The 24,659-nt window shown below is 27.8% G+C and overlaps 3 protein-coding genes across 3 annotated transcripts; 2 read left to right on the forward strand and 1 right to left on the reverse strand.

Moving 5' to 3' along the window:
• Positions 1-2,355: 2,355 nt before the first annotated feature.
• On the reverse strand, positions 2,356-6,812 carry LOC132922817 (prolyl 4-hydroxylase subunit alpha-2-like). Its single transcript, XM_060986528.1, has 10 exons — positions 6,559-6,812; positions 6,050-6,201; positions 5,792-5,947; positions 5,543-5,710; positions 5,160-5,302; positions 4,861-5,091; positions 3,967-4,197; positions 3,699-3,743; positions 3,465-3,633; positions 2,356-3,059 (listed from the first exon to the last, which is right to left on the reverse strand). Exons 1-10 carry the CDS (start codon positions 6,741-6,743, stop codon positions 2,980-2,982), a joined length of 1,560 nt encoding a protein of 519 aa, XP_060842511.1. The 5' UTR covers positions 6,744-6,812; the 3' UTR covers positions 2,356-2,979.
• Positions 6,813-8,146: 1,334 nt separating this feature from the next.
• Positions 8,147-12,458, forward strand: LOC132920206 (V-type proton ATPase subunit S1-like). Its single transcript, XM_060982395.1, has 4 exons — positions 8,147-8,518; positions 9,610-10,121; positions 10,186-10,452; positions 12,084-12,458. The coding sequence occupies exons 1-4, from the start codon at positions 8,278-8,280 to the stop codon at positions 12,294-12,296; spliced, it is 1,233 nt and encodes a 410-aa protein (XP_060838378.1). The 5' UTR covers positions 8,147-8,277; the 3' UTR covers positions 12,297-12,458.
• A 632-nt stretch (positions 12,459-13,090) lies between these two features.
• Positions 13,091-24,394, forward strand: LOC132920205 (CAD protein). Its single transcript, XM_060982394.1, has 27 exons — positions 13,091-13,379; positions 13,455-13,593; positions 15,006-15,285; positions 15,371-15,690; positions 15,841-16,020; positions 16,084-16,690; positions 16,756-16,977; positions 17,268-17,471; positions 17,532-17,750; positions 17,819-18,371; positions 18,436-18,611; positions 18,683-18,882; positions 18,967-19,595; positions 19,661-19,818; positions 19,886-19,996; positions 20,052-20,294; positions 20,357-20,605; positions 20,669-20,833; positions 20,889-21,050; positions 21,104-21,275; positions 21,359-21,474; positions 21,913-22,264; positions 22,325-22,683; positions 23,164-23,305; positions 23,365-23,435; positions 23,503-23,681; positions 23,742-24,394. Exons 1-27 carry the CDS (start codon positions 13,283-13,285, stop codon positions 24,142-24,144), a joined length of 6,708 nt encoding a protein of 2,235 aa, XP_060838377.1. The 5' UTR covers positions 13,091-13,282; the 3' UTR covers positions 24,145-24,394.
• The last annotated feature ends 265 nt before the right edge of the window (positions 24,395-24,659 follow it).

The raw sequence follows: 24,659 nt of genomic DNA on the forward strand, positions 1-24,659 counted from the left end.
AAACAATTTAAAAACAAAGGTCATATAAGGCCATAGGTGATAAGTAGGTATTCCATAGCAATGTAAAAATTTGAAAAAAAAATTGAGAATAAAAAGTATGTTAAAAAAAAAATTTAGCTGCGGCACTATATGCACATAATATTATGTGCATGTATCAATAATATATTTAACTATAAATATTCTATTTATAATATTACATATTAGGATACAACTTTCAATTGTTATGCGGATATAAGTTATAACTTATGAGTATATGACATCAATGATGAGGACCTTTCGGTGAACAAAAGACACTCGTTAGCTTTACGTCGTGTATGCAGTCCAATTATATGATAAGTTAACTATTGAAAGTTTATATTATAATTACATTATACCGTATTAACTTAATCATAAAATCGTGTTATTTATCTACTTGAATACATGAATACTAAGTCTACTCAAGCTTAAATTTCAACAATAATAACTAATTTATACTGAAGTTTATTATTATATAATAATTTATGAAAAGTACAGCAATATATTATATTATATAAATATATAATCATATAATATTTAATACCTATTATATGGAGAGTACACACTACGCTAAAAATCAGTGTAAATACTAATTAAAATTAGGGGTATAATATTATATTGTTTCACATAATTCGCATTAAACTCTATATATTTATATATATATATATATATATAGAGAGAGAGAGAGAGAGTATTCGGCGTATAGTATAGTCAGTATAGTCAGTATAAACAATGCAGAACACATTACTGCAGTGTTCAATATTGTCTATGTTACATTTTAGCTCATCGCATCTCCGTTAGCCAAGAAACGTCATATCGTTTTAATATGCATAAAATATATATAAGTACGAGTATATTAGGGAGTCTAAGCCGCCTTGAAGCTGCATATCATAGACCACGTCGTAGCTGCAGCCTTAAGGCGAATAGAAACAAAAACGACTACACAACGAGCTGCGTTCGGTATACACGCAGCGACAGCATGTACGAGAAACGAAAAAAATATTCTTATTAACCTAATCCCGTAATAAAACAAAACACCAATCATGAATTCAGCGATATGGCCGACGTGCCACGACACACGCACAATGATAGTTAGGGCGACATGGAGCAACATATGAGTATATGACCACAAACAGACCTCGTCTCTAAATATTTCGTGTATGATTTAAAAAGGGGTATTAGGGGGTGTGGGGCATAGCCCCCGTGGCTCAATAACGTTAAATAAGTAATCGAGACGCTCTTATTTTAAAAGTAAACAGAGTCCCCCTACTTTAATGTTGACAAATCGATTACTGGCTATAACATAATAATATGGCTGTAGCCCATTTGCACCCTAAATTATGGGTTATGGACACTTGCGCCCAAAATTAAAAAAATTAACACCCTGATTTATAGCCCAAATACGCCCATTTTGCATGCAACGTCGCTGTCATTTATCGTTTAAGATCGTTTAAAAAAGTAAAATTGTACGTAAAATTAAAATTAATAATTATTAAAAGTAATCATTTTAAAAATAATGATGAATTCTACACGGTACACAGTATACATTACATATTATATATATAAATATTATTTATATTACATCAAATTATAAATTAAATTAGTAGTTTAAAATGTCTTCAGTTTTTGGATCATGGGTATGATTGTCTTTAATTTCGGCTCCGTTTTTTAATTATTAGTTTTGACGTATGCACTACAGGTTTTTTTTACACAACCCCAACTTATATCTCCAGAAACAAGGTTTCTACTCACGTGAATACTTGATATTTAAAATAACGAAAAACTAAACAAAGTTTTTGTTTACTTGAAATAGTTATATAAAATTCTATTATATTATAGTAGTACACACTATTCATGTACTGATGCAACTGACACATAAAATACAACTGATAAATGCATTTTTATATAATATAATCTTTATCGATTGGGATTTTACAATTTAGATTAGCACGACTAACGACAAAATATTATTATATTTATCGATTTGGATATTGTTTTCGATTAGCATAGGAAACGATCAAATATTGTTTTAGATTTTATAGTGACACGCCAATATAGTCAATAAATGGTCACATTATATATTATTATTTATTAACTATATTTCTTTAAATTACGTATATAGTTATACAAATGTGTAATATTCAAAATAGTAAAAATTGAAGCATTATTACAATAATATTAATTTTTTAAGAATTTTCAAATTGCATTTTATAGATATATAATTAATCAATATACCCGCCATCATAGATAGTAAATTTAATTTTTAATTATAAAACAATCATGATGTAGAGTATAAACATAAACTATATTTCTATATAAATATGTAAATACACATATAATATTATATGCATACCTACTAAAATATGCACAAAAGTAACATTATTGTTTTTGACGATACCGATTATATACAGCATTTAAAATTTAAATGAAACATCAAAACATTTAAATAAAGCCAATAAAGATCATAAACTATTGTATATCAATCTATTCAAATAGTTTTAAAAAACACTCGCTATAATCAAGCCAATCCTACTCTTATACATTTTTTTAACTCTCGCAATAAATTAACAAGTTTAAAAATGGAGGTATGTAAAAATCGGTAAAGCCAAAATCTAAAAACACCGTTACAATTAAAATAATAACCACAAAACGTTAATATACTAAATACAAGTAAAGTAAGAAATACAAAATACATGAATACTATAAATATATGTGTAACAAGCATAACATAATATCTGGTATATGTATATTTACGAGTAGGTATCTATGTTAGATGTACCATAACTCATACCATTTGAACACAATTTACTTTACTTAGCCGGTTGAAATTATAATAAAACTTAATTAAAAAGTGAGTAGAGATAATAATAGAAAACTATAAAAAATAGAGTAAAAATAGATTATTTAAGAAACATTTATTGATAAATCCACATGCAAATATTTGTTATTTCATCGTATATTATCTTACACGGCGTACACGCTTCCTCTATTTTTCCAATCATAAGGCAAATGCTGTCCTTCTTCGTACAGCCATCTAGTCATAACTAAGAAAATATAAAAATAGTTTATTAGATATTGCATTTCATGTATTAGTTTCGCATTAACACTATTCTTATTTTAATAATCACTCATATCTTACCCAATTTATATACATGTATAAAAAATACTTAACGAAGTAGTATACAATATACATTATTTTATTTCATTGAAAGTGTTTAAATAATTTGTAAGTTCATAAGCAATATAATAAATCTAATAATAATAATTAATTTATATAGAAATCTTGAAAACATTGAAATATAGTAGGTAATAATCTCAATGTTTGTTGTTTGTATGAATCATTCAAACTTAAGACGTCTACAGTTATAATGTAGATTTTTTTTAAATTAATTTTTGTCTTATCAATGCAATCGCAATGTGTATATATACATTATAAAAACAGAACTAACTCCATTTATTTCCTTTCAATAAAGGACATGACCCATGAAGTGTTGCCCAGTTTAATTTTCCATCAGACATATTTAAATTATACCAAACCAACGCAGATCCTTTTTCAACTGGAGCAACAATATTTAGCTTAGGAAATGATGTATATCCTTCATTTTGAACATCAGTCAACTAATAAAATAAAAGATTAATTTTCACACTTTATATAGTTGAACAAAAATATAAAACTGACTAACATAAAATAATACGGTTACTAATCTGTTACCAAAATTTTCATTTGCCTGAAAAAAAAAAACAAAAAATCTCCCATTTAAAGTATTCAGATAATAAAACATAATAATTTTAATAGTATAATGATTTCATAGTTCAATATTTTATAAATTATCAGGTTTATTTTCAAAGTAATAAATATATATATAATATTTCATATCGTATCATATTTTCGTTCGATACTGAAAAAAAATAGTATTAAGGTAAAGAAGATATTAATATTGTGTTACGTACAGTTCCTTTATGAAATGGATCATAATGTGGTAAATAATGACCACCTATACCATAATTAACTATTTGATATAGTTCAGCTGTCTGTGTAGAAAATCCGGTAAAAGTTTCTATACGATTATTTAATGAATCAAAATATTCAACAGCATCATTGTTATTTATCCAGGCGGCTTGACCTAAACGACTTTTTTCTTCTGAGATACCATTATTTTTATGAAGTTTTGCATCCGTCATCTAGAATAATGTGATTAAAGATTTTTTGTATATAATTAATATAGATAATAGATATGTTACAATAAATAATAATATCTCTATTATACTCTATATGTGTTGTACAATATATAAGGATTTTCAAACTGAACACTCCTGATTCAAATCTGATTTATGTTCCTCGTTCAGTTTGCAGAACAGCGTTTGAACCACATAAGAAGCCTAATTTTAGTTTACAATGAAATGCAAGATGATAGCTGCTGTGATGTTTGCTCCCGTATAAACTCAGAAAACAATTAATATGTCTATGCTCTTAATCGTAAAAACAAAAAAACAAAATTTACAGTTATATTTAAAATTGATAGAAAGTTTGAATAATAGAATCAATTATTAAGCCACCAAATTAGCTAATGTAATAATATAGTAAATACTAAATGTATAAATTTAATGTAGAGAATGGGTAGTCAAAACTCCAAAACAGAGGAACAACAGAATTCATACTGAACAAATAAATATTTAAGCTACTGCAATATAAATTATACCAACGAAAAATGACATTAATTAAATTATTATCTTTGATAACTACGTAAATACATTATATTATAAAAATGTATGTTTCTATCATTTTTTATCTCATCTATTGGTTAAATACTATAACAGTCATTAATTCAACCTAATTATACTTACGTCTTCCGAAACCATATATTTAATTTTCGAAATTTCGTTTTCATATAATACATCATGATATATTTTAATAAATGGGTCATTGTTAATATCTTCTTCTTTAAAGGGCATCAATATTCGGTAAAATGAATTTTTTGTTTGGTATCTACATTTAAAGTGTTTTGTTATTGTCCGTGATACCCCATATTTACACAAATGTTTAAATTCTTTTTCAAATTGTCTTGTTTTAAAACGCTTAAAATCAACAAATTCAATTTAAGTTCTTTGTTTGTAAGTTTAATTTTTATTCTTATATTATATACTTCAAATACGCCCAACGTTCTCGCCTTATTATTCATTTCAAATAATTCATTTTTTATAAGATGGTGATACCATAAAAATTTGTCAGTATCTTCTTGAAGATTGCTTGATCCATTTAATGGTAGTAAATTCATAAAGTTAAATCCTATAAAATATTTTTAAATGTATTTATCCATAATTTTCATTATTATAATATATTAATATAATTTAAGTTTTTGAGCGGAGACCAGGAAAGTACTATTAGTATATATTTTATCTATTTTCGATGACCATCATAAATGTTGTTCTTATTATTGATGTTAATAAAATCGTTGATTAATATATATATTTGTTTTTAATTTTGAAGATAGCATTATGATATTACATTTTTCCAAACGTTTTTCACCTGTAAATACTGATGATGACATTATGTAGAAATTTAAAATTTCGGGATCAACACATTCTGGTTGACCATCACTCTTCCATTTATAATATGCTTCAACAGCCCAATCTATGACGCCATACATATCGTTTTCCTCTGAACAATACTTCGCCATGACGTAACATTCACATGCTAAATAATAAATACATTCAATGTTGAATAATTAATGAAAATACTGAATTTAAACAATTAAAAACGAAAAATATAACTTACCATCCATTTTATCACCGATAATTTTATTATTAAATCTACCTTCAGACATGTCTGATGTAGGAATCGCATAAAATATTTGTAGTCTCCTCATTGCTTGATGCGCCAACAATATATGATTACCACTAAGATCTTTGTTCTCGTCGATTTCTCTTAACGCTATTTATTTTATGTATTTGTGAAATGTGATTTGATATTTAGTATAGGTAGTTTAGTTGTTTATATAATTTATATAATATTCAAGCATGTACATTTGGTTACCTTCTATAGATAGTTTATTTTTTATTAAATCTTTAGTTTTTAAAACATGTTGATGCATTTGTTTCATCAATTTAGTAACATCCAAATGATTGTGTAAAAAGTTCCTGTTGGTTTTTTTATGATCACGCCATTCATATACCGCAGCTACATGACTTAATAATGTAGTTAAAATTAATATTTAAACGTAGATATCATTTAAAAACATAAATTATATTATATTATACTCTTGATAATGCATTAAACAATACAATTTTTTATATTAAGATAAACATTCAGTATTTTAATTTATTAATTAACTAGTGTATAATAATTATAAAAAAGAATTTCATAATTAGGCATAACTTGGTACGAAAAAGTACTTAAATACGAATATACTTAGACACGATTTATTTTAATTTATTTCGAATATTGGATTTCTTTACTATATATATTATAATATAATAAATAAATATCTAGCTAAGTGAGAATGTTGGAAAAATAATTTCTTTCTTAGTACATAATATATTTACTCTTTTAATTCTTCCAAACGTTTTATCTCCAAATCCAAGTATTTATTGAAGACATTAAAATGATCGTTTTGCAGATCATATAGTTTCGTTAATGCTATTTGCGATGTATGCCATCTTTGTTCAGCTTCTACAAACATCAATAACGAAAACACAATGGCTAAATATGTAAGCATATTGTTTAACATCTGTTCACAGTAATACTTGTATATTGCTACTGTAACAATTTTAAACTAGTGAATTTAGTATTTTTAATGTTACTAATGTTAGATAGTTATACAAATTACCATTAGTTCAAACATTTACATTTTTACACGACTGTTATATATTATACCCATACGCAGCAATACAAATATATGCCAATTATTCTGTTCTGAATCAAGTTTATTTATTTATTTCATTTTTATTAGTATAACAATCCGTGACTGCTGTGGCCATATAGCGCAACAGTGTATTATTACAAATTACAATGCAATTTATATATTTATAAGACATATAAATTTAGTTAATAATGGTGAATAAACTTTTTTTTTTTTGGTTTATAAATTAGGCAAATCAAAATTTTTTTTAAAATACGAACTCATTCAAATTTAATATTATTATATGTATACCTATATATATTAACTACAATTACAATTAAAAGATTACTTTTTAAAGCTCATTTCCTATATTATAGGTATGTATTTATGATCAGGATTCTTTAATATTAAAATCTCGCTGATTTCATTTATTAATTATAAATGAAAATCGTTTAATATGTAAAAAAAGTTTAAATCTTCTTTCAATTAACAAATTATAACATAATAAAACATACACTTTTTTTTATGTTATTATTTCTAATAATTCAATAAAATACGATTTTTTTTTCCATTACATTTTTAAAATTAATTTCGTTAAAATATTTGGCGCCCCTGATACATGCTGCCCCCGGTCATGTGCCTTCCCGTGCCCCCCTAATTACTAAATACGGGCCTGACTGAGCCCCAGATGCTCGCACTCAGCTCAGAACGAAAACATGGATGCACAAAAGTTGTTACAAATGAAAATTCTCCCCAGGAAATCATCTCAACGATGTTATCGCAATTTATTTCCAATTTAAATTCTTTATTTAGTCCCCCAATTTCCCTCCTAACTAAGGTTTAACATAAACGCGTATCTTCTTAGCGATTTTTATCTCACTGATTAATTATTCTAATATTTTATTCTATTAATTATTATACTCATATCTATTATCCATAACAATTATAAATTTGTATTTTATATATTATTTTATTGTGCAAAAAATCTATTCTTATTGTTTATTTTAAATACTTGCTATCATGCAAGTTTATTTTTTAAGTTATCTGTAATATTATCTACAAATATGTACAATAAACTTTAATAGTTAATACTGATGGCTAATAAAAATTTAAAAAAAATTATAACTAAATTTGTAAGTTTGCAAAACGTGGAACACATATCACAACATTCACAACTACACAAAAACCGCTAAAAAATTCATTTAGGTTGACATTTTAAGAGCATAATGTGGTGGACACACTGTAAGAATTCCGGGCGTTTCCTTTTATCGATTTATGTTTCTTATCAGTCAAGCAGTACTTAACTACTCAAACTCAAGTAGTAAAGTACATTTCTATTTTCTAGTTTTTTTTTTAGTTAGTTACAATTTTCAAGGATGCTTTTTAATTTGTGAATAAGTTTAATTACCATTTTTATAAAAAAATGTCCTATTATCTTATTTTAATACTCGGGTGTTTAAGCGCACTTTCGCTATCCACCACCAATGAAGTGCCAACAATTGTTATTTCTTGTGGTAATACACAATTGGAGACCTTACCCAAATATCAACAATCTATGAACACTCTTGAATTTAAAAAACTGCTTTTATCTCTCTGGGATGAAGATACTAAAGTAGTAATGGTCTTAGAAAATGAACTAAGTCTTGAAGATTTCACAATGAAAGGTAACAAAATTACAAACACATTTTAGAAATTCGTTCGCCCAAACAGGTGTAAAAAAAATACACCAGGATGTTTTCAATATATCATTAATATAATAATATATATAGTGTTGGTTTGAACTAACAAATATCTATGTAGATTTAACAAGCAATAATACTTTCCAGGTTTAAAAATGTACTTTTCGCACAATTCATTAATCTTTATAAATTATAACTCTAAGTTTATCTAGCTTATCTTTATTTTAAAAATGTTTTCCAATAATTGGTTATTTGGTTTTTATTTTTTATTTTAGTTATTATTTTTATTGACTTCCATTACTAACCATTAAAAATAAATTAACAAAAATTCAATCTTTTTATCATCCTTATTTGTTTTATTTATAGCAGTTATATTTGTGCTTAATTGCTTTTAACTTTATTTCAATATCAGATCTAAAAAAAATATTATAATACCTAGTACCTACGTATAACTGTTTTTTTATTTTTTTATGTTTTTTTTTAAATAATAAAATAGGTATTGGGTGTGGCATATATTATTACAATTTAACTAATAATATGCTCCTATAATAATATACTATGTGCACTCTTTCTCTTAAATATTTTAAATTGCCATTAATAATTATACATACCTTGCTTTTTGTATTAGCCAGTCAAAATTATTTTCATAGGTTGTCAATGTATTTTATCAAAATAAATAAATATACATTAAATATTAAATTTAAAATATGATTACATAAATTAAATTTACAAACCAACAATTTACATGATATCATTATTTATTTTTACTAACTTTTATTGATAATATTCTTCCTCTTAAGTGTTTTTTACCACTTAACTATACAACAATACTAAGGTTTTCCATCATCGTTTTTTGTTTATCATCTATATAATTTATAATATTGTAATTTATACAGAGGTATAAAGTAGGTTATAATAATATTCTACATTATTAATTTATGTATTAAAATTTTAACTGAATACTGAATATTTATGATAAAAACAACTTTTAGCATAAGTCAGCTATAAAAACATTGATTATGAAATATTTAATAACAAATGTGCAATATTTAATTCATATTTTGTTTGTGTTATAGGTACTGATGGTCACAGCTTATTCCAATTATTTGAAAATGCTGAAGATCGTCGTTTTTTCCCATCGGTTTATCAACCAGTAAAAGCCCTTGAAATGTTATCAAAGAATGGGTTTACTGTAAAAGCTTATAACGCTGATACGTATACAAATAATTCTGGGAAAATTATAGCTTTTGCTGATCTTAATGACAATAACCATGATAGCATTGATGATAGTAGACAGTCAATATTGCTAAAACATAATAATGATGTTTCAAAAATATTTACTGCTCTTTGCACGCAGTACAAAAATGTAGTATTAGTGTTTTCTGGTAAAATAAATCCATGGATTGAAAAAAGCGAGGCATCAAATGCACATCATTTAGTAACTAGACACCTGATGGCTGTAGATGGTAAACCTGAAATATTTAAGATTGTTGACCCCAAAGGAAAATCACTTATATACTCGGCCAGCTATCCAACTGTATCTGTTAATAATGGGCCAGATACTCTACTTGAACCTTCAAATACTAATGTATGAAAGTTTGTGTAAATTTGTTAAATTTTAAAATGGAATATATATTATGATTTTTTTTTAGGTATACCTTGATGATTCGCGTGATTCATTACTTAAAGTTGGAACAACATTTTCAGTTAATAACACTAAAGTTACATTACGTTTTCGTTTTGAAAGAATAACATTCACGTGGGAATTGAAATCAATTGAGTATGAACATGATGACAATACTGTTCTACTTTCACCCAAACAGCAAATTGGGGCTCAAAAAGGCCTATCTTACTTTTCGGCAGGACCAGTAATCTTTTCAAATGATTCTATTGTATTGAAGTTTAACGACAAATTCCAGGTTAGTTATATTATATTAATGTATTTTTATTATCTTAAATAGCTACCAGGTATAATAACTTACGTTTACAACTAAAGAAGTTGTAATGTGTTTAGACTAATCACTTTTTCATCCGTTTAAAAATTGCAATGAATTTAAACAATATATAATATGTATTTGTAATGCTCATTAATTTAAAGTAAATGCTGGAAAATTACAACTTATGATAATAGTTTCAAAATAACATAGAATATTTGAAAAAAATATTAAAACCAGTTTTATATTCTAAAATGTTATTACAAAAATAATAATAAAAAGTGAAAAATAAAATTTAAAATTTTTGTTTTTGATGCACAGAGATGTGTAATTTTTGGTAATTATTAATTTTCACATTTTTTTGTTAATACATGTATTTTTAATCATACCTGTGATATTCATAGACAAACCCCACAATTCTATTTAAATGAGATAGAAAAATGAATTGTGTAAGATTTTACTTAAACGCAATATACCATATTAAAATTGTTTGTCGATACACATTATACTTATTGACCCCTAAATTCATTAAAAATTACATAAACGCTCCCAAAGGCTAACTTCTCATTAAGAAAGTATTTTAAATTGTATAAATTTATGAGTAAATAAATAGTACTGGTAAAAATATAATTTAATTTTGTCATTTTATTGTGTGATTTACCAAGCATGCTCAACTTTTATTCTTTAAAATGCATAATTATTTTAGTACTTTTAATTACACATATAAAAACCATATTTTTTTTTATATAATTTAAGGAGAATTGTGATTTTTGAGTTATTAAGCTTTGTATTCCAAAGATAAATAATAGTCTTTAACAATGATTTAACATAAAATATAAATTATATTATGTAATATTTAGTCTAATACTTAGTATACTCCGTCTCATTTATGTAAGAATAATTTTGGGCAAATTGGGTATAACCATTGATTTTAAAATACTAATGAGCGCCAAGTGTTATACTCTTGAGGACGTTACTTTATTATTTGAACAACCTCCTTGCTTGCATTATGTTAAAATTAACATAATACAGACATTTTTCTACAGTGGTCAATTGTTTTGAAGCAAAACAGATTTAATTGAAGGGTGTGGTCTCAGTCAAACCTACTAAATAAAAATCAATCAGCCACCTTAAGTTATTCTTATATGAGACATTGTACAGTTTTTAAATTTCATTAAAATATGTATATTATAATTTTCAAATTATCATAACCCCAAACTATATTTAAAGTGTATACTGGTTTTTAGATGCAAACTATAAATAACTGGTCTAATTTTAGAATAGTTAATAGTGTTAAATTAGTCTTACATAATTTACACTAAATTTGTTTTTAAATTATTTTTTTTAAATAATATGATCTTTATGTTTAAATTATTTTTAAAATTTATTTTATTCTAAAAAAACTGCCGTTAATGGATTAGTTTATGCAAAAATAGTGTATTAGATCATAAAATTAAAGTTTTAACTTTTAGTAGGCATTCTAAATGTGTAACAACTGACAATAAATACCAGCTATAGTGAAATCAGTATACACTGGTACAATGTTATTATTTTTATTATCAGAAAGAATATTTTTTGAATTAAAATGTATGCTAAAAATATGTTTTTATTCCTAGGTTCAACCATGGTTGACATCAGAAAGCCCAAAATTCAGTGACCCTCAAGAACAAAACTCTTTCTTTACGCCACCTATATTAGCTGGTTTATTTGTTACTGCCATTATGTTGTTTATTGTGACATGGGGTATCACAATGATAATGGACATCAAAACTATGGATAGATTTGATGATCCAAAAGGTAAAACTATTACCATCAATGTTGCTGAATAAATTTACATTCCACCAATGTTTTTAAGTAAATAATTTATTTGTTAAAACTTGTGTTAAAAATACTTTTATTTCCTTAAATTTAAATATTATTTTAGTTAATATTTAGGCTTATAAAAAACTCATTTTTTGTTTATAGTAAAATAGATAACTTGTACAATATTATTATGATGTTTATTCTATCCATTTAAAATGTGTTGTTCATTATCCTTCTTATGTAGTTTACTAATTTAAATTCCCTTGAAAAATAATGTTTCACAAATAAAATTTTATGTTTTTAACAATGGCAAACTAAATTAAAATAATTGCCCTGGTGAAGTAATTGTGCTAGATATGTTATTAATAATTATGATCAAAAACGTTTATAATTATTTTTAGGAATAGGCTTATGAATGTAATTATTAATTATTAAACGTTTTATTACTAAAATCATATCGACTTCTGATAGTTTAACCCTATTGGCCTGAAAACATGCTACCTACACTAGATTTAAAATTAATGTATTGTTGGACATTTATTACTCCTTGGATAAGAAATGGTAAAGATGATTTAGTTATTTATTTGTATAATATAGCCAACACATTCTATTATTTAAATAAATTTAAAAGTTTGTGCATTGAATGTTTGAAACGCGGCAGTACAACACACCAATAGTCGATAGTCGATACCGCTCTAAACATCATATTCATTAATGTGTTATAAAATATTTTATCATCGAAAATATTTAATTCGATCTACGTAGTCTTTGACGACCAACCTCGGTAAGTACCATTTATCTTAAACTATAATCAATAAGGTTATGTACAAAGTACCGTTATTTAACTCACATGTTTTCTCATTGGTTTAATAACCAAAACCCAAAATCTAGTTGATACATTTTTTGTTTTTTTTTTTATCGAAAAGTCCTTTACAACTTACACACATCACTAAGCCGCAGACATTGATTGTTTGTGTTATCGATCATCACATTTTAGTACTTGACAACCACAATGGCCCGCCAACCGTGCGTACTTGTTTTAGAAGATGGTACTGAATTTGCTGGTTATAATTTTGGCTCTAAGGCCTTACCTGTTGATGGCGAAGTTGGTACGTCACTTTTAAAAGTTGTTCCTAATATTCCAGTGCATGATTTTAATTTATAGTGCCTATAATTATATTTAGTATTTCAAACTGGTATTGTCGGTTATCCCGAGTCCCTGACCGATCCTTCGTACTATAAACAATTGCTGGTATTAACATATCCATTGGTGGGCAACTATGGAGTTCCAGGTGATGAAACTGATATTCACGGAATTAAACGGTAAATCTATATAAATAATATACTTATTGATTTAGTTTTGTTTTTATTTAAATAATTAAAACAAAAAACAACAAATTTTTACTGTAGGTAAGCTCAAAATGAAAATCACCAAAAAAGTAAATGGGTTATGTAGTCTATTGCAGTCTATGTCTATTGCATTTAATGTATATAAAATTATAATTTCCCTAAATTATTAATCCCATAATTTAAGTTATTTTCAATCTACAATTCAAAGGTTACCTAATTATCTAATTATAAAATATATACTAAATGTCAGTAGGTTTAATTGATTAATTAATAGCATTGTTTCAAAGTTAATGTAGTATTTCTTATTATTTTATGTAAAATGCTTTATTCTTTTCTTTTTTTTGTTAATTGATATCATTGTATACAATGTCTTGTTGTCTTGTCTCCTCAACATTTTTATTGTAATTTTAATTCCCTCTTTAATTTGTTTAAATTGTATTCTTATCAATTTTTCTGTATTGCAGCACTGATTTTAAAATTTTACAGGTCTTACTAAAAAAAAAAAAAAAAATCATGTTAAAAAAAATGAAAAATTATTATTATGGTCCAATAATAATAATAATAATAATAATTTAATGTTAAAATGGAATTACAATGAATAATATAATGGTCCCGAAAAAATGTAGGTATATTACTATTTTTTGATGTATTATAATTTACTTTATTGGGAGGCTTTCTGCAAAGTTTGAGAAACTATAACGAATAGCCACATTTATATATTTATTATTATTAAGTCTGCATAAATTTGTTCTCAAAAAAACCAAATTTATAAATGTAACCATATAATATTTATAGTTTATAGTAAGTACCAATTCAGGGACGCAAACTAATTGGAATTATGGTGGAGGGAAACTAATGTATTCAGTACCCACATATGAAAAAAATATATTTTAATAAGAACATTTTCATTATATTGTACCTCCTACCTAATACCATAAATTACATAATATAAGTATATTGATTTATGCTTATTGTTTTGTCTGAAATAATATATAAATTGCTCTTCTACTTACCAAATTATGGGGGGAAATTCTAACCCTGCTCCCTAGATAGGACCTCTGTGCCTACTAGTAAAAATGGTATTTGATCGAAAAACAATTGCTCGCAAAACTAAAAATTATATTATTATTTTTATTATTTATTTATAAAAACCTTAAATAATTAAAAAATAGAAGAAAAAAAATGGTATTATTATTTAAATTTCATATTATATTATTAATATATATATTATTCATTTATTTAAAAAAAATTAGCTTAAGGTATTAGTTTCCTAGTAAAGGTCCCCAGTTTACTAGGTATTAGTAAAAAAAATTTAATTTATTAATAACTTAAATTTATAGTATTATGTAAAAATATTTTTATAAGTAATAGAAGTTATTTTTTAGATGGTTTGAGTCTCATCGTATCTGGGTTTCCGCCCTGATTATTGATGAATTATGTGATCGTCCAAGTCATTGGCGTAGTGAAAAATTATTAGATGAATGGTTAGCTGAAAATGGCATTCCAGCTATTTGTGGTGTGGATACACGTACACTGACTAAACATATTAGAGAAAGTGGGACACTTCTAGGAAAAATAGTTAATCATACCGAAAAATTAGATAAAAGTTTTGATAATGTGATCGATCCAAACAAAATCAACTTAATCAAAGATGTCTCTATTTCAGTTAGTAAATTTCTGATTATTTTATGTTTATGTTTTTGTTAAAATAAATATATATTTATTTTTAAATTAAAATGTAAATTTTTAGAAGCCAATAACATACAATGAGCAAGGATCGCCTAGAATTCGATTTGTGGACTGTGGTTTAAAATACAATCAAATTAGATGCTTTATAAAGCGTGGTGCTAGAGTGGATATTGTACCATGGAATCATCCTTTAGATGATATTGATAATTATGATGGTTTGTTTCTTAGTAATGGCCCTGGAAATCCTGAGATGAATAAAGAAACAATTCTTAATATACAAAAAGTGTTAAATAATACATCAACCGTTAAACCAATATTTGGAATTTGTCTTGGTCATCAATTGCTTGCTACAGCAGCTGGTTGTAAGACTTATAAAATGAAGTTAGTAGTGATTTGTTTATTGAGCATAATATAATATGTTACGTTATTACTTTAATATGGAAAAAATGCAAATTAAATGAAAAATGAATATTCATACATAAGAAACTTAGTTCAGCCTAGCTAATTATCTACTATTTTTAATATTTTTAGATTTGGAAACCGAGGTCAAAATCAACCTTGTGTATTTGGACAAACAGGAAAATGTTATATGACATCACAAAATCATGGATTTGCTGTGAATCCTGAAATATCTGATTGGGCACCATTATTTACAAATGTTAATGATAAGTCTAATGAAGGAATTATTCATAATACATTACCATTTTTTAGGTATAAATTTATACTAATAATTAAAAAATAATAATATTAATAAAAAAAAATGTTATATTATAGTGTTCAATTTCATCCAGAAGGATGCCCTGGTCCTGAAGATTTAGAATGTCTATTTGATGTATATTTAGAAGCTGTTAAAAGGACTAAAAACAACAATGAATTTAAATTGATGGACTTGCTTCAAAAACGCTTAAATCCAGATATCCCTAAAACATCAATAGATGTTCAAAAAGTTTTAATTCTTGGTTCTGGTGGACTGTCTATTGGCCAAGCTGGTGAATTTGATTATTCAGGGTCTCAGGCAATCAAAGCTTTACGCGAAGAAAACATTGTTACTATACTAATTAATCCTAATATAGCAACAGTACAAACATCTCTTGGACTAGCTAACAAAGTATATTTTTTGCCTTTGGAACTTGATTTTGTTTCACAAGTAATTCAGTCTGAACGGCCAGATGGTATTTTACTGACTTTTGGTGGTCAAACTGCTCTAAACTGTGGAATAGAGTTGAAAAAATCTGGCATATTAGAAAAATATAACATTAAAGTATTAGGTACACCAATCCAAACAATTATAGCCACAGAGGATCGCAAAGAATTTTCAGATAGAGTTGTAGAAATTGGTGAACGTGTTGCTCCTAGTGCTGTTGTCACATCATATGAGGAGGTATTAATATTATGCATACTATCTCTCTATGAGATAAATTAACTCAATTTATTTTATAATCTTAGGCTTTGGAAGCAGTTAAAACTTTGGGATATCCACTTCTTGTGAGAAGTGCTTTCAGTTTAGGAGGTCTAGGATCTGGTTTTGCAAATAATGAGTCAGAATTAAATTTACTGGCAAAGCAATGCTTTACACATAGTAATCAAATGATTTTAGACAAATCGTTAAAAGGATGGAAAGAAGTAGAGTATGAAGTAGTGCGTGATGCATTTGATAATTGCATTACAGTAAGTTTTCTATATTATTTTTATGATTACATATACTTAGTTCTAAAAGAGAATATTCAGTTTTCATACATTTTCATTAATGGTCACTGGCCACCGTGATTTTTAATTCCAACTTACCCCCATCCTATATATAATACCTATGTATGATCTTAAGTCAATAGTGTCTGACAGTTTGGTTTTAATTTGTCCACCTACTAAATAAAAATTATTTTACTGACTTGATATTCTCTTTTGAAATAGAGTATAGTTTAAATTAGTATTAATTAATTACATTCAGATTTTATTGAAAGGTTTGTAACATGGAAAATGTAGACCCATTGGGGATCCACACAGGTGAGTCGATTGTTGTAGCTCCAAGTCAAACGCTGTCAAATAGTGAGTATAACAAATTAAGAACAACAGCAATTAAAGTTGTTCGTCATCTTGGAGTGGTTGGCGAATGTAATATACAATATGCACTAAGTACAACATCTGATGAATTTTTCATCATTGAAGTAAGTAAATTTATTTATATTATTTTATTATTTATGTTGTAAATTATTATTTATGCTTAGGTAAATGCTCGACTTTCAAGAAGTTCAGCTTTAGCCAGCAAAGCAACTGGATATCCATTGGCTTATGTAGCAGCTAAACTTTCACTTGGAATTGCTTTACCTGAAATAATTAATTCTGTAACATCAAGTACTACTGCATGTTTTGAACCTAGTTTAGATTATTGTGTTGTAAAAATGCCTCGTTGGGATCTCAGTAAATTTTTCCGGGCTAGTACCAAGGTAAATTATTAATGCAATGATAAGTGCCAATTATGAAGATAAATTAATGAATATATATTTTTTTCAAGATTGGTAGTTCTATGAAAAGTGTTGGTGAAGTTATGTCAGTTGGAAGACATTTTGAAGAAGCTTTTCAAAAAGCTTTTAGAATGGTGGATGAAAACTTTAATGGCTTTGATCCGTCATTGAAAGCTGTGAACGATGATGAATTAGAACAACCAACTGATAAACGAATATTTGTGTTAGCAGCTGCCTTAAAAAGTGGTTACACAGTGGATAAGCTATATGAACTAACAAAAATTGACCGTTGGTTCTTATACAAAATGCAAAATATCATAGAACACCAAATTGTATTAGAATCACACAATTACCCATCTGTTCCCTATGAAGAACTATTAAAGGCAAAACGACTTGGTTTTTCTGATAAACAAATTGCATCATTTGTACAAAGTACTGAATTGGTAATACGCAAACGACGTGAAGAACAAGGAATTACACCTTTCGTAAAACAAATAGATACAGTTTCTGCTGAATATCCAGCAGAAACAAACTATTTATATTTAACTTATAACGCTATTAGCAGTGACTTATACTTCCCATCAAATTACATCATGGTTATTGGTAATAAAATGTAAATAGTGTTTTAAATATATTTTATATAATAAATATTTATTATTGCTTTTAGGGTCGGGTGTGTATCGTATTGGTAGTTCTGTTGAATTTGATTGGTGTGCTGTTGGATGTCTTAGAGAACTGAGAAGACTTAATAAAAATACAATTATGGTCAATTGTAATCCAGAAACAGTTAGCACAGACTATGACATGTGTGATCGTTTATACTTTGAAGAAATTTCTTTTGAGGTATTGATTACATCTTCTACTTGATTGTTTATTATTAAAGTACTAATCATTTAATTATAATTTATTTTTAGGTAGTAATGGATATTTATAATTTGGAAAATCCCGATGGAGTAGTTTTATGTATGGGAGGACAATTGCCAAACAATATTGCTATGGATTTGCATAGACAAAATGCTCGTATCTTAGGAACTTCTCCAGAGAATGTAGATGGAGCAGAGAACCGATTTAAGTTTTCAAGGATGTTGGATAGGATTAAGATATCTCAACCTAGGTATTAAAATTATCCAAAAAATGCATTTAAATTATTTAGATAATAGAATATAATAATATATAATAATTTTGTTTATAATTTTAGGTGGAAAGAACTTACTGATCTTAAATCTGCTGTTGAATTTTGTCATGAAGTAGGATATCCATGTTTAGTTCGACCGTCATATGTTTTAAGTGGTGCTGCTATGAATGTTGCTCATAATGACGGTGATCTAGAAGCATATTTAAAATCAGCCAGCGATGTGTCTAGGGAACACCCTGTTGTTATATCCAAATTTTTGGAAGATGCCAAAGAAATAGATGTAGACGCTGTAGCTAAAGATGGTGAAATACTTTGCATGGCTGTTAGTGAACATGTTGAAAATGCAGGCGTACATTCGGGGGATGCAACATTGGTAACACCACCGCAAGACATAAATGAAGAAACATTGGAAAAAATTAAGTTTATATGTCGGGCTATAGCTTCATCATTAAATGTTAATGGACCTCTAAATATGCAACTTATTGCAAAGAACAATGAACTAAAAGTTATTGAATGTAATGTAAGAGTGTCCCGATCATTTCCGTTTGTTTCTAAAACATTAGGACATGATTTTGTCGCAATGGCTACAAGAGTGATTATTGGAGAAGAAGTAGAACCAATAGATGTATTGGGTGGAGTAGAAGGAAGAGTTGGAGTAAAAGTTGCTGTATTCTCATTTTCTCGGATAGCAGGTAGTGTTACAAATAATTGTAAGATAATTGTTCAATATATTTTAAAATTCTATTCTTTAATGTAGGAGCTGATGTCATGTTAGGAGTGGAAATGGCTTCAACTGGAGAAGTAGCATGTTTCGGTGAAAATCGTTATGAAGCATACTTAAAAGCAATGATAAGCTCTGGAATGCATCTACCTCAACCTGGAGCCAAGATATTCCTATCGATTGGAAAAATTAAAGTAAGTTAAATGAATAATTAATTTATATCCTTGTATCAGTGTTTTATTTAAAGACATGCAATTTCAGCATAAAGAAGAACTACTGGATAGTGTAAAAGCATTACAAGCCATGGGTTACAAACTGTACGGAAGCAGTGGGACAGCTGATTACTACAATTATAATACTAAAGGAATTACTGTAAGATTATAAACACATACTGTATTCAATCTCAGTCATAACTCATTATTTTTAGGTGACTCCTTGTGATTGGAGATTTGATAACATTGGAATAAATACAACCAGAGGTGACCTAATTAGTATGGCTGAATATTTAAGTAACAAAAATTTTGATTTTGTCATAAATGCACCTATGATGGTCAGTGGAGGGAGCAGAGTTGCTTCGTTCCTTACTCCGGGTTATCGAATGCGTAGATTAGCAGTTGAACATTCTGTTCCATTAGTGACTGATGTTAAATGTGCCAAACTGCTTATTGAGGTAAATTTTACATATTCAACACCAATAATATTGATGACTAGATTTAACATGATTATGTTTAGGCGATGGTTCGGAAAGGATGTAAACCACAAATGAAGACTCATATAGATTGTATTTCATCACAGAGATTATTAAAATTACCCGGGTTAATTGATATTCATGTTCATGCACGTGAACCAGGTGCTACACAAAAAGAAGACTTTGCGTCGTGTACAGCTGCAGCATTAGCCGGTGGTATTACATTAATAGGTGCTATGCCTAATACCAATCCTTCAATAATAGATCAAGAATCCTATGAAATAGCCAAAAAGGTAGTGAATATTATTATATTTATATTGATCTAAAATTGCTTATTTGATTATTTTTATTTACAGTGTGCCAAAAATGGAGCCAGGTGCGATTACGTTTTATTTGCTGGCGCATCTTCAACTAATAGTTTTGATATTGCCCAAAATGCTGGTCAATTTGCTGGTCTAAAAATGTATCTTAACCAAACTTTCAGTACTTTGCGGCTAATGAATCTTTCTTCATGGATATCAGTTAGTACCAAATTTACAATTTTAAACCAGTTGTTAATAATTTTGAATTTATTAGCATTTTGAAAATTGGCCAAAACATGCACCTCTGTGTATACACGCAGAAGATCAAACTTGTGCAGCAGTACTTATGTTAGCTTCCCTTTACAATCGTTCTGTGCATATTTGCCATGTTGCTCGTAAATCAGAGATAACCATTATAAAGGCCGCTAAAGAGAAGGTATGGTCTGTTTTACAATTTTATAGACATATTTTAATTTTTAAAAATATTAGGGTGTAATGGTTACGTGTGAAGTAGCTCCTCATCATTTATTTATGTGTGACGAAGACTTTGTGCATCTTGGTCCTAACAAATCTCAAGTACGACCTGTACTTTGTACCAAAGAGGATCAACAAGCTCTTTGGGATAATATGACTTACATCGATTGCATTGCTACTGATCACGGTAAAAATTATAATGAAATAAGATGAAGAATACCCATTTTTTGTAAATACAGTATACTCCAATTTGAATTTTAACTTTATTAGCACCTCATACTTTGGATGAGAAACTCAGTGATGCTGCACCACCTGGTTTTCCAGGTCTTGAAACAGTTCTACCATTGATGTTAAATGCCGTGAATGAAGGTCGATTAACTATTGAGGTATGTTGTGGTACATCTATTTCAAATTTTTTTTTACTGTATCAAATTTATATTTTAATATTTTACATTTTAAGTAAAACAATTAAATCTAGTATTACGGCTCACGAGAGACCGCTTCTGGGCGGCGACCAAAATTTGTCTGTTCTCGCGCATCCCCACCACTAAACCCTTCAAAACATTGGCCCCTGTCAACACGCGCCGCTTCCACCCGACTAGGCAACTAGGTGATAGAGTGGGAGAAATTTGGGTACGAAACCGCGAGGCTCAATCATTTGTATGAGCGAAGAAGTAGCCGCTCTCTCATGGGCCGGAGTATAGTTATTATCTTAAATTTAAATTTTATTCATTAATGTTTCTTTTTTAATTTTATACGAAATATACTAAATTGAAATAAAACAACTTAACTAATAACTAATTAAATTTATATAATAATTACAGGATATTGTTGAAAAAATGTACACAAATCCTATGCGAATTCTTGGATTACCAATTCAACCAGATACATATATTGAAGTAGATATGGATGCCGAATGGACAATACCATCATCTACAACTTATTCTAAAGCAAAGTGGACACCATTTGCTGGAAAACAAGTGAAAGGCGCCATACACAGAGTAGTATTACGTGGTCAAGTAGTTTGTATTGAAGGCAAAGTATTAGCTGAACCAGGATTTGGACACGATTTGCGTGATCCATTGATAGCTGGTAAAATACTTAGTACAGTTCACACTGGATCACAGGCTTCTTTAAATCTTATGGCTCCTCTTTCAATACAAACTGATGTTCATGGTAATCTATTTTTTTTCTTCATTTTTACATAAATTACAAATAAAGTTTAATTATTTTCAGAAATGTTCAATAATGTTCTGTCTGAAATCAAAGAGAAAGTAGTACAAGAAATTGAAAATGTTACCGGTGTAAAAGCCGAGTTCAGAAAACCTCGTTTGTTATCTGGTGGTGACTCCAGGGATACTACTAATTTATTAACCATAAATAAAGAAATGGTTAACTTGGCAAACAAACGTCAACATTTAGTATCGGACGATGTTATGAACTTAATGACACCTGTTCATATACATGGATTGGCACATAGTCACATTTTATCTGTTGATATGTTTTCTAAAGAACAATTAAATGAAATATTTAACTTAGCTCAAACACTTAGAGTTTATGTCCTGAAAGGACGACCTCTGGACAACATACTGAAAGTAAGTACATTAAATTCTTATTTTGCTAAACTAGGTCAAAAATATATTATCAACCACTTTAGTTCACATTTTCTTAAATTTGTTTAATTCTGATCGTTTTTCCCATTTTTAGCTCATGCTTAGTAAATTTCATTCTTATATATCATGATATTCGTAACCTAACTTTTTCAAATATAAACTATATATTACAAGTGCACAAACTTCTACAGTTCTACAATGATAGAATGACGGTAGTTGAAGTTTTAATTTATTTTCCCAAATCAATTTATGTTATTTTTGTGTATATTATTATTATATTGTGAATTAATAGTATTGTTTTGTATATCATAATATGTTGCATGTTTTATTTTTCTTTGCCCTTAATGTTATCGCCATCAAGGGTGAATTAATACATTTTTAAATTAAAACTTTGTTTCTGATCATATGTCTGTTATTGGAAAGTATTCTAAGGAAGTTAACTCTTAATTATTTATGTTGCAGGGCATGGTTATGGCTTTGATATTTTATGAAGTCAGTACTAGAACGAGTTGTAGTTTTTCAGTGGCTATGCAGAGATTAGGTGGAAGAGTTGTACATGTTGATGAAACTAGCAGCTCAGTCAAAAAGGGGGAAACATTACAAGGTAATTCACAATATAAAAAAAAAAATATCAATAATGCTCTACTGAATAATATTTTCTAGACACTGTGGAAGTAATGAGCGGTTATGTGGATGTAGTTGTCATGAGACACCCAGAGCCAGGTGCTGTTAGAGTAAGTATTATTACTATTTGTAATTATTACTTACACATAACCACAAGATAAACAAGTTTTGATCTAGGAAGCTGCAAGACACTGTCGTAAACCTATTTTGAATGCTGGAGATGGAACTGGTGAACATCCTACACAAGCATTATTAGATATATTTACAATAAGAGAGGAAATCGGTACTGTCAATGGCCTTACTATTACATTAGTTGGTGATTTGAAGAATGGCCGTACCGTTCATTCACTTGCCAGGTAAATATTGTGTTTCTTATTTATTTGTGATCACATTTAAATATTAAATTTTTCCTCTAGATTATTGACACTCTACAAAGTCAATCTACAATATGTGAGTCCACCAAATCTAGGTATGCCTACATCTGTATGTCAGTTTGTCACTTCCCGAGGTGTTCCCCAAGAAAACTTTTCTTCCCTGGAAGCAGCATTACCCAAGACTGATGTGTTATACATGACACGTATACAACGTGAACGATTCCCTGATGAGAATAGCTATAAACAAGCATGTGGTCTTTTTGTGGTTACACCTGAAGTGATGAATAAAGCCAAACGTAAGATGATAGTCATGCATCCATTACCCAGAGTGTTTGAAATCAGCCCAGAGTTTGATTCGGATCCAAGAGCTGCATACTTTAGGCAAGCAGAGTATGGTATGTATGTGAGAATGGCTTTGTTGGCTATGGTACTTGGAAAATGTTAAATTGTCCATTCATATTTATAGCATAAAATGAAATGATTTTCATTAAATTCTAAGTTAGATATGATCTTCAATTGTGATAAGTTATTATTAATTTTTTTTTTTTTTTGCAATACATTTTTAATGATATTAATTTTTTATGGATTATCTATATTCTACACTTTTATACAGAAAATTATTGACAATTAAATTATATAGGTATTAAGTACCTATGTATGTTAAAAACAAATAAATACAAAACATTTAATAATTATTGATGTTTGTGTTTAAATTAAAGAAATGTACCTTAATTGTTTTTTAAATCAGTGTACTCATCATTTCAAGTAAGTTTATCCTTGTACATATTATGTTTCTGTATTTCAAAATCTAAATTAATTTTTTTAAATCAATTGCATCATCAGTAGTAAGTATGTATTTTATAATTTATAATGTTCTAGTATAATATCTAACATTTTATGAAAGTATTCATACACAAGACATAAGTCTATAAGTGTCTGATAAAATTGTGACTGTAGAAC

This window comes from Rhopalosiphum padi, chromosome 2, assembly GCF_020882245.1.
Source record: "Rhopalosiphum padi isolate XX-2018 chromosome 2, ASM2088224v1, whole genome shotgun sequence".
Lineage (NCBI taxonomy): Eukaryota > Metazoa > Arthropoda > Insecta > Hemiptera > Aphididae > Rhopalosiphum > Rhopalosiphum padi.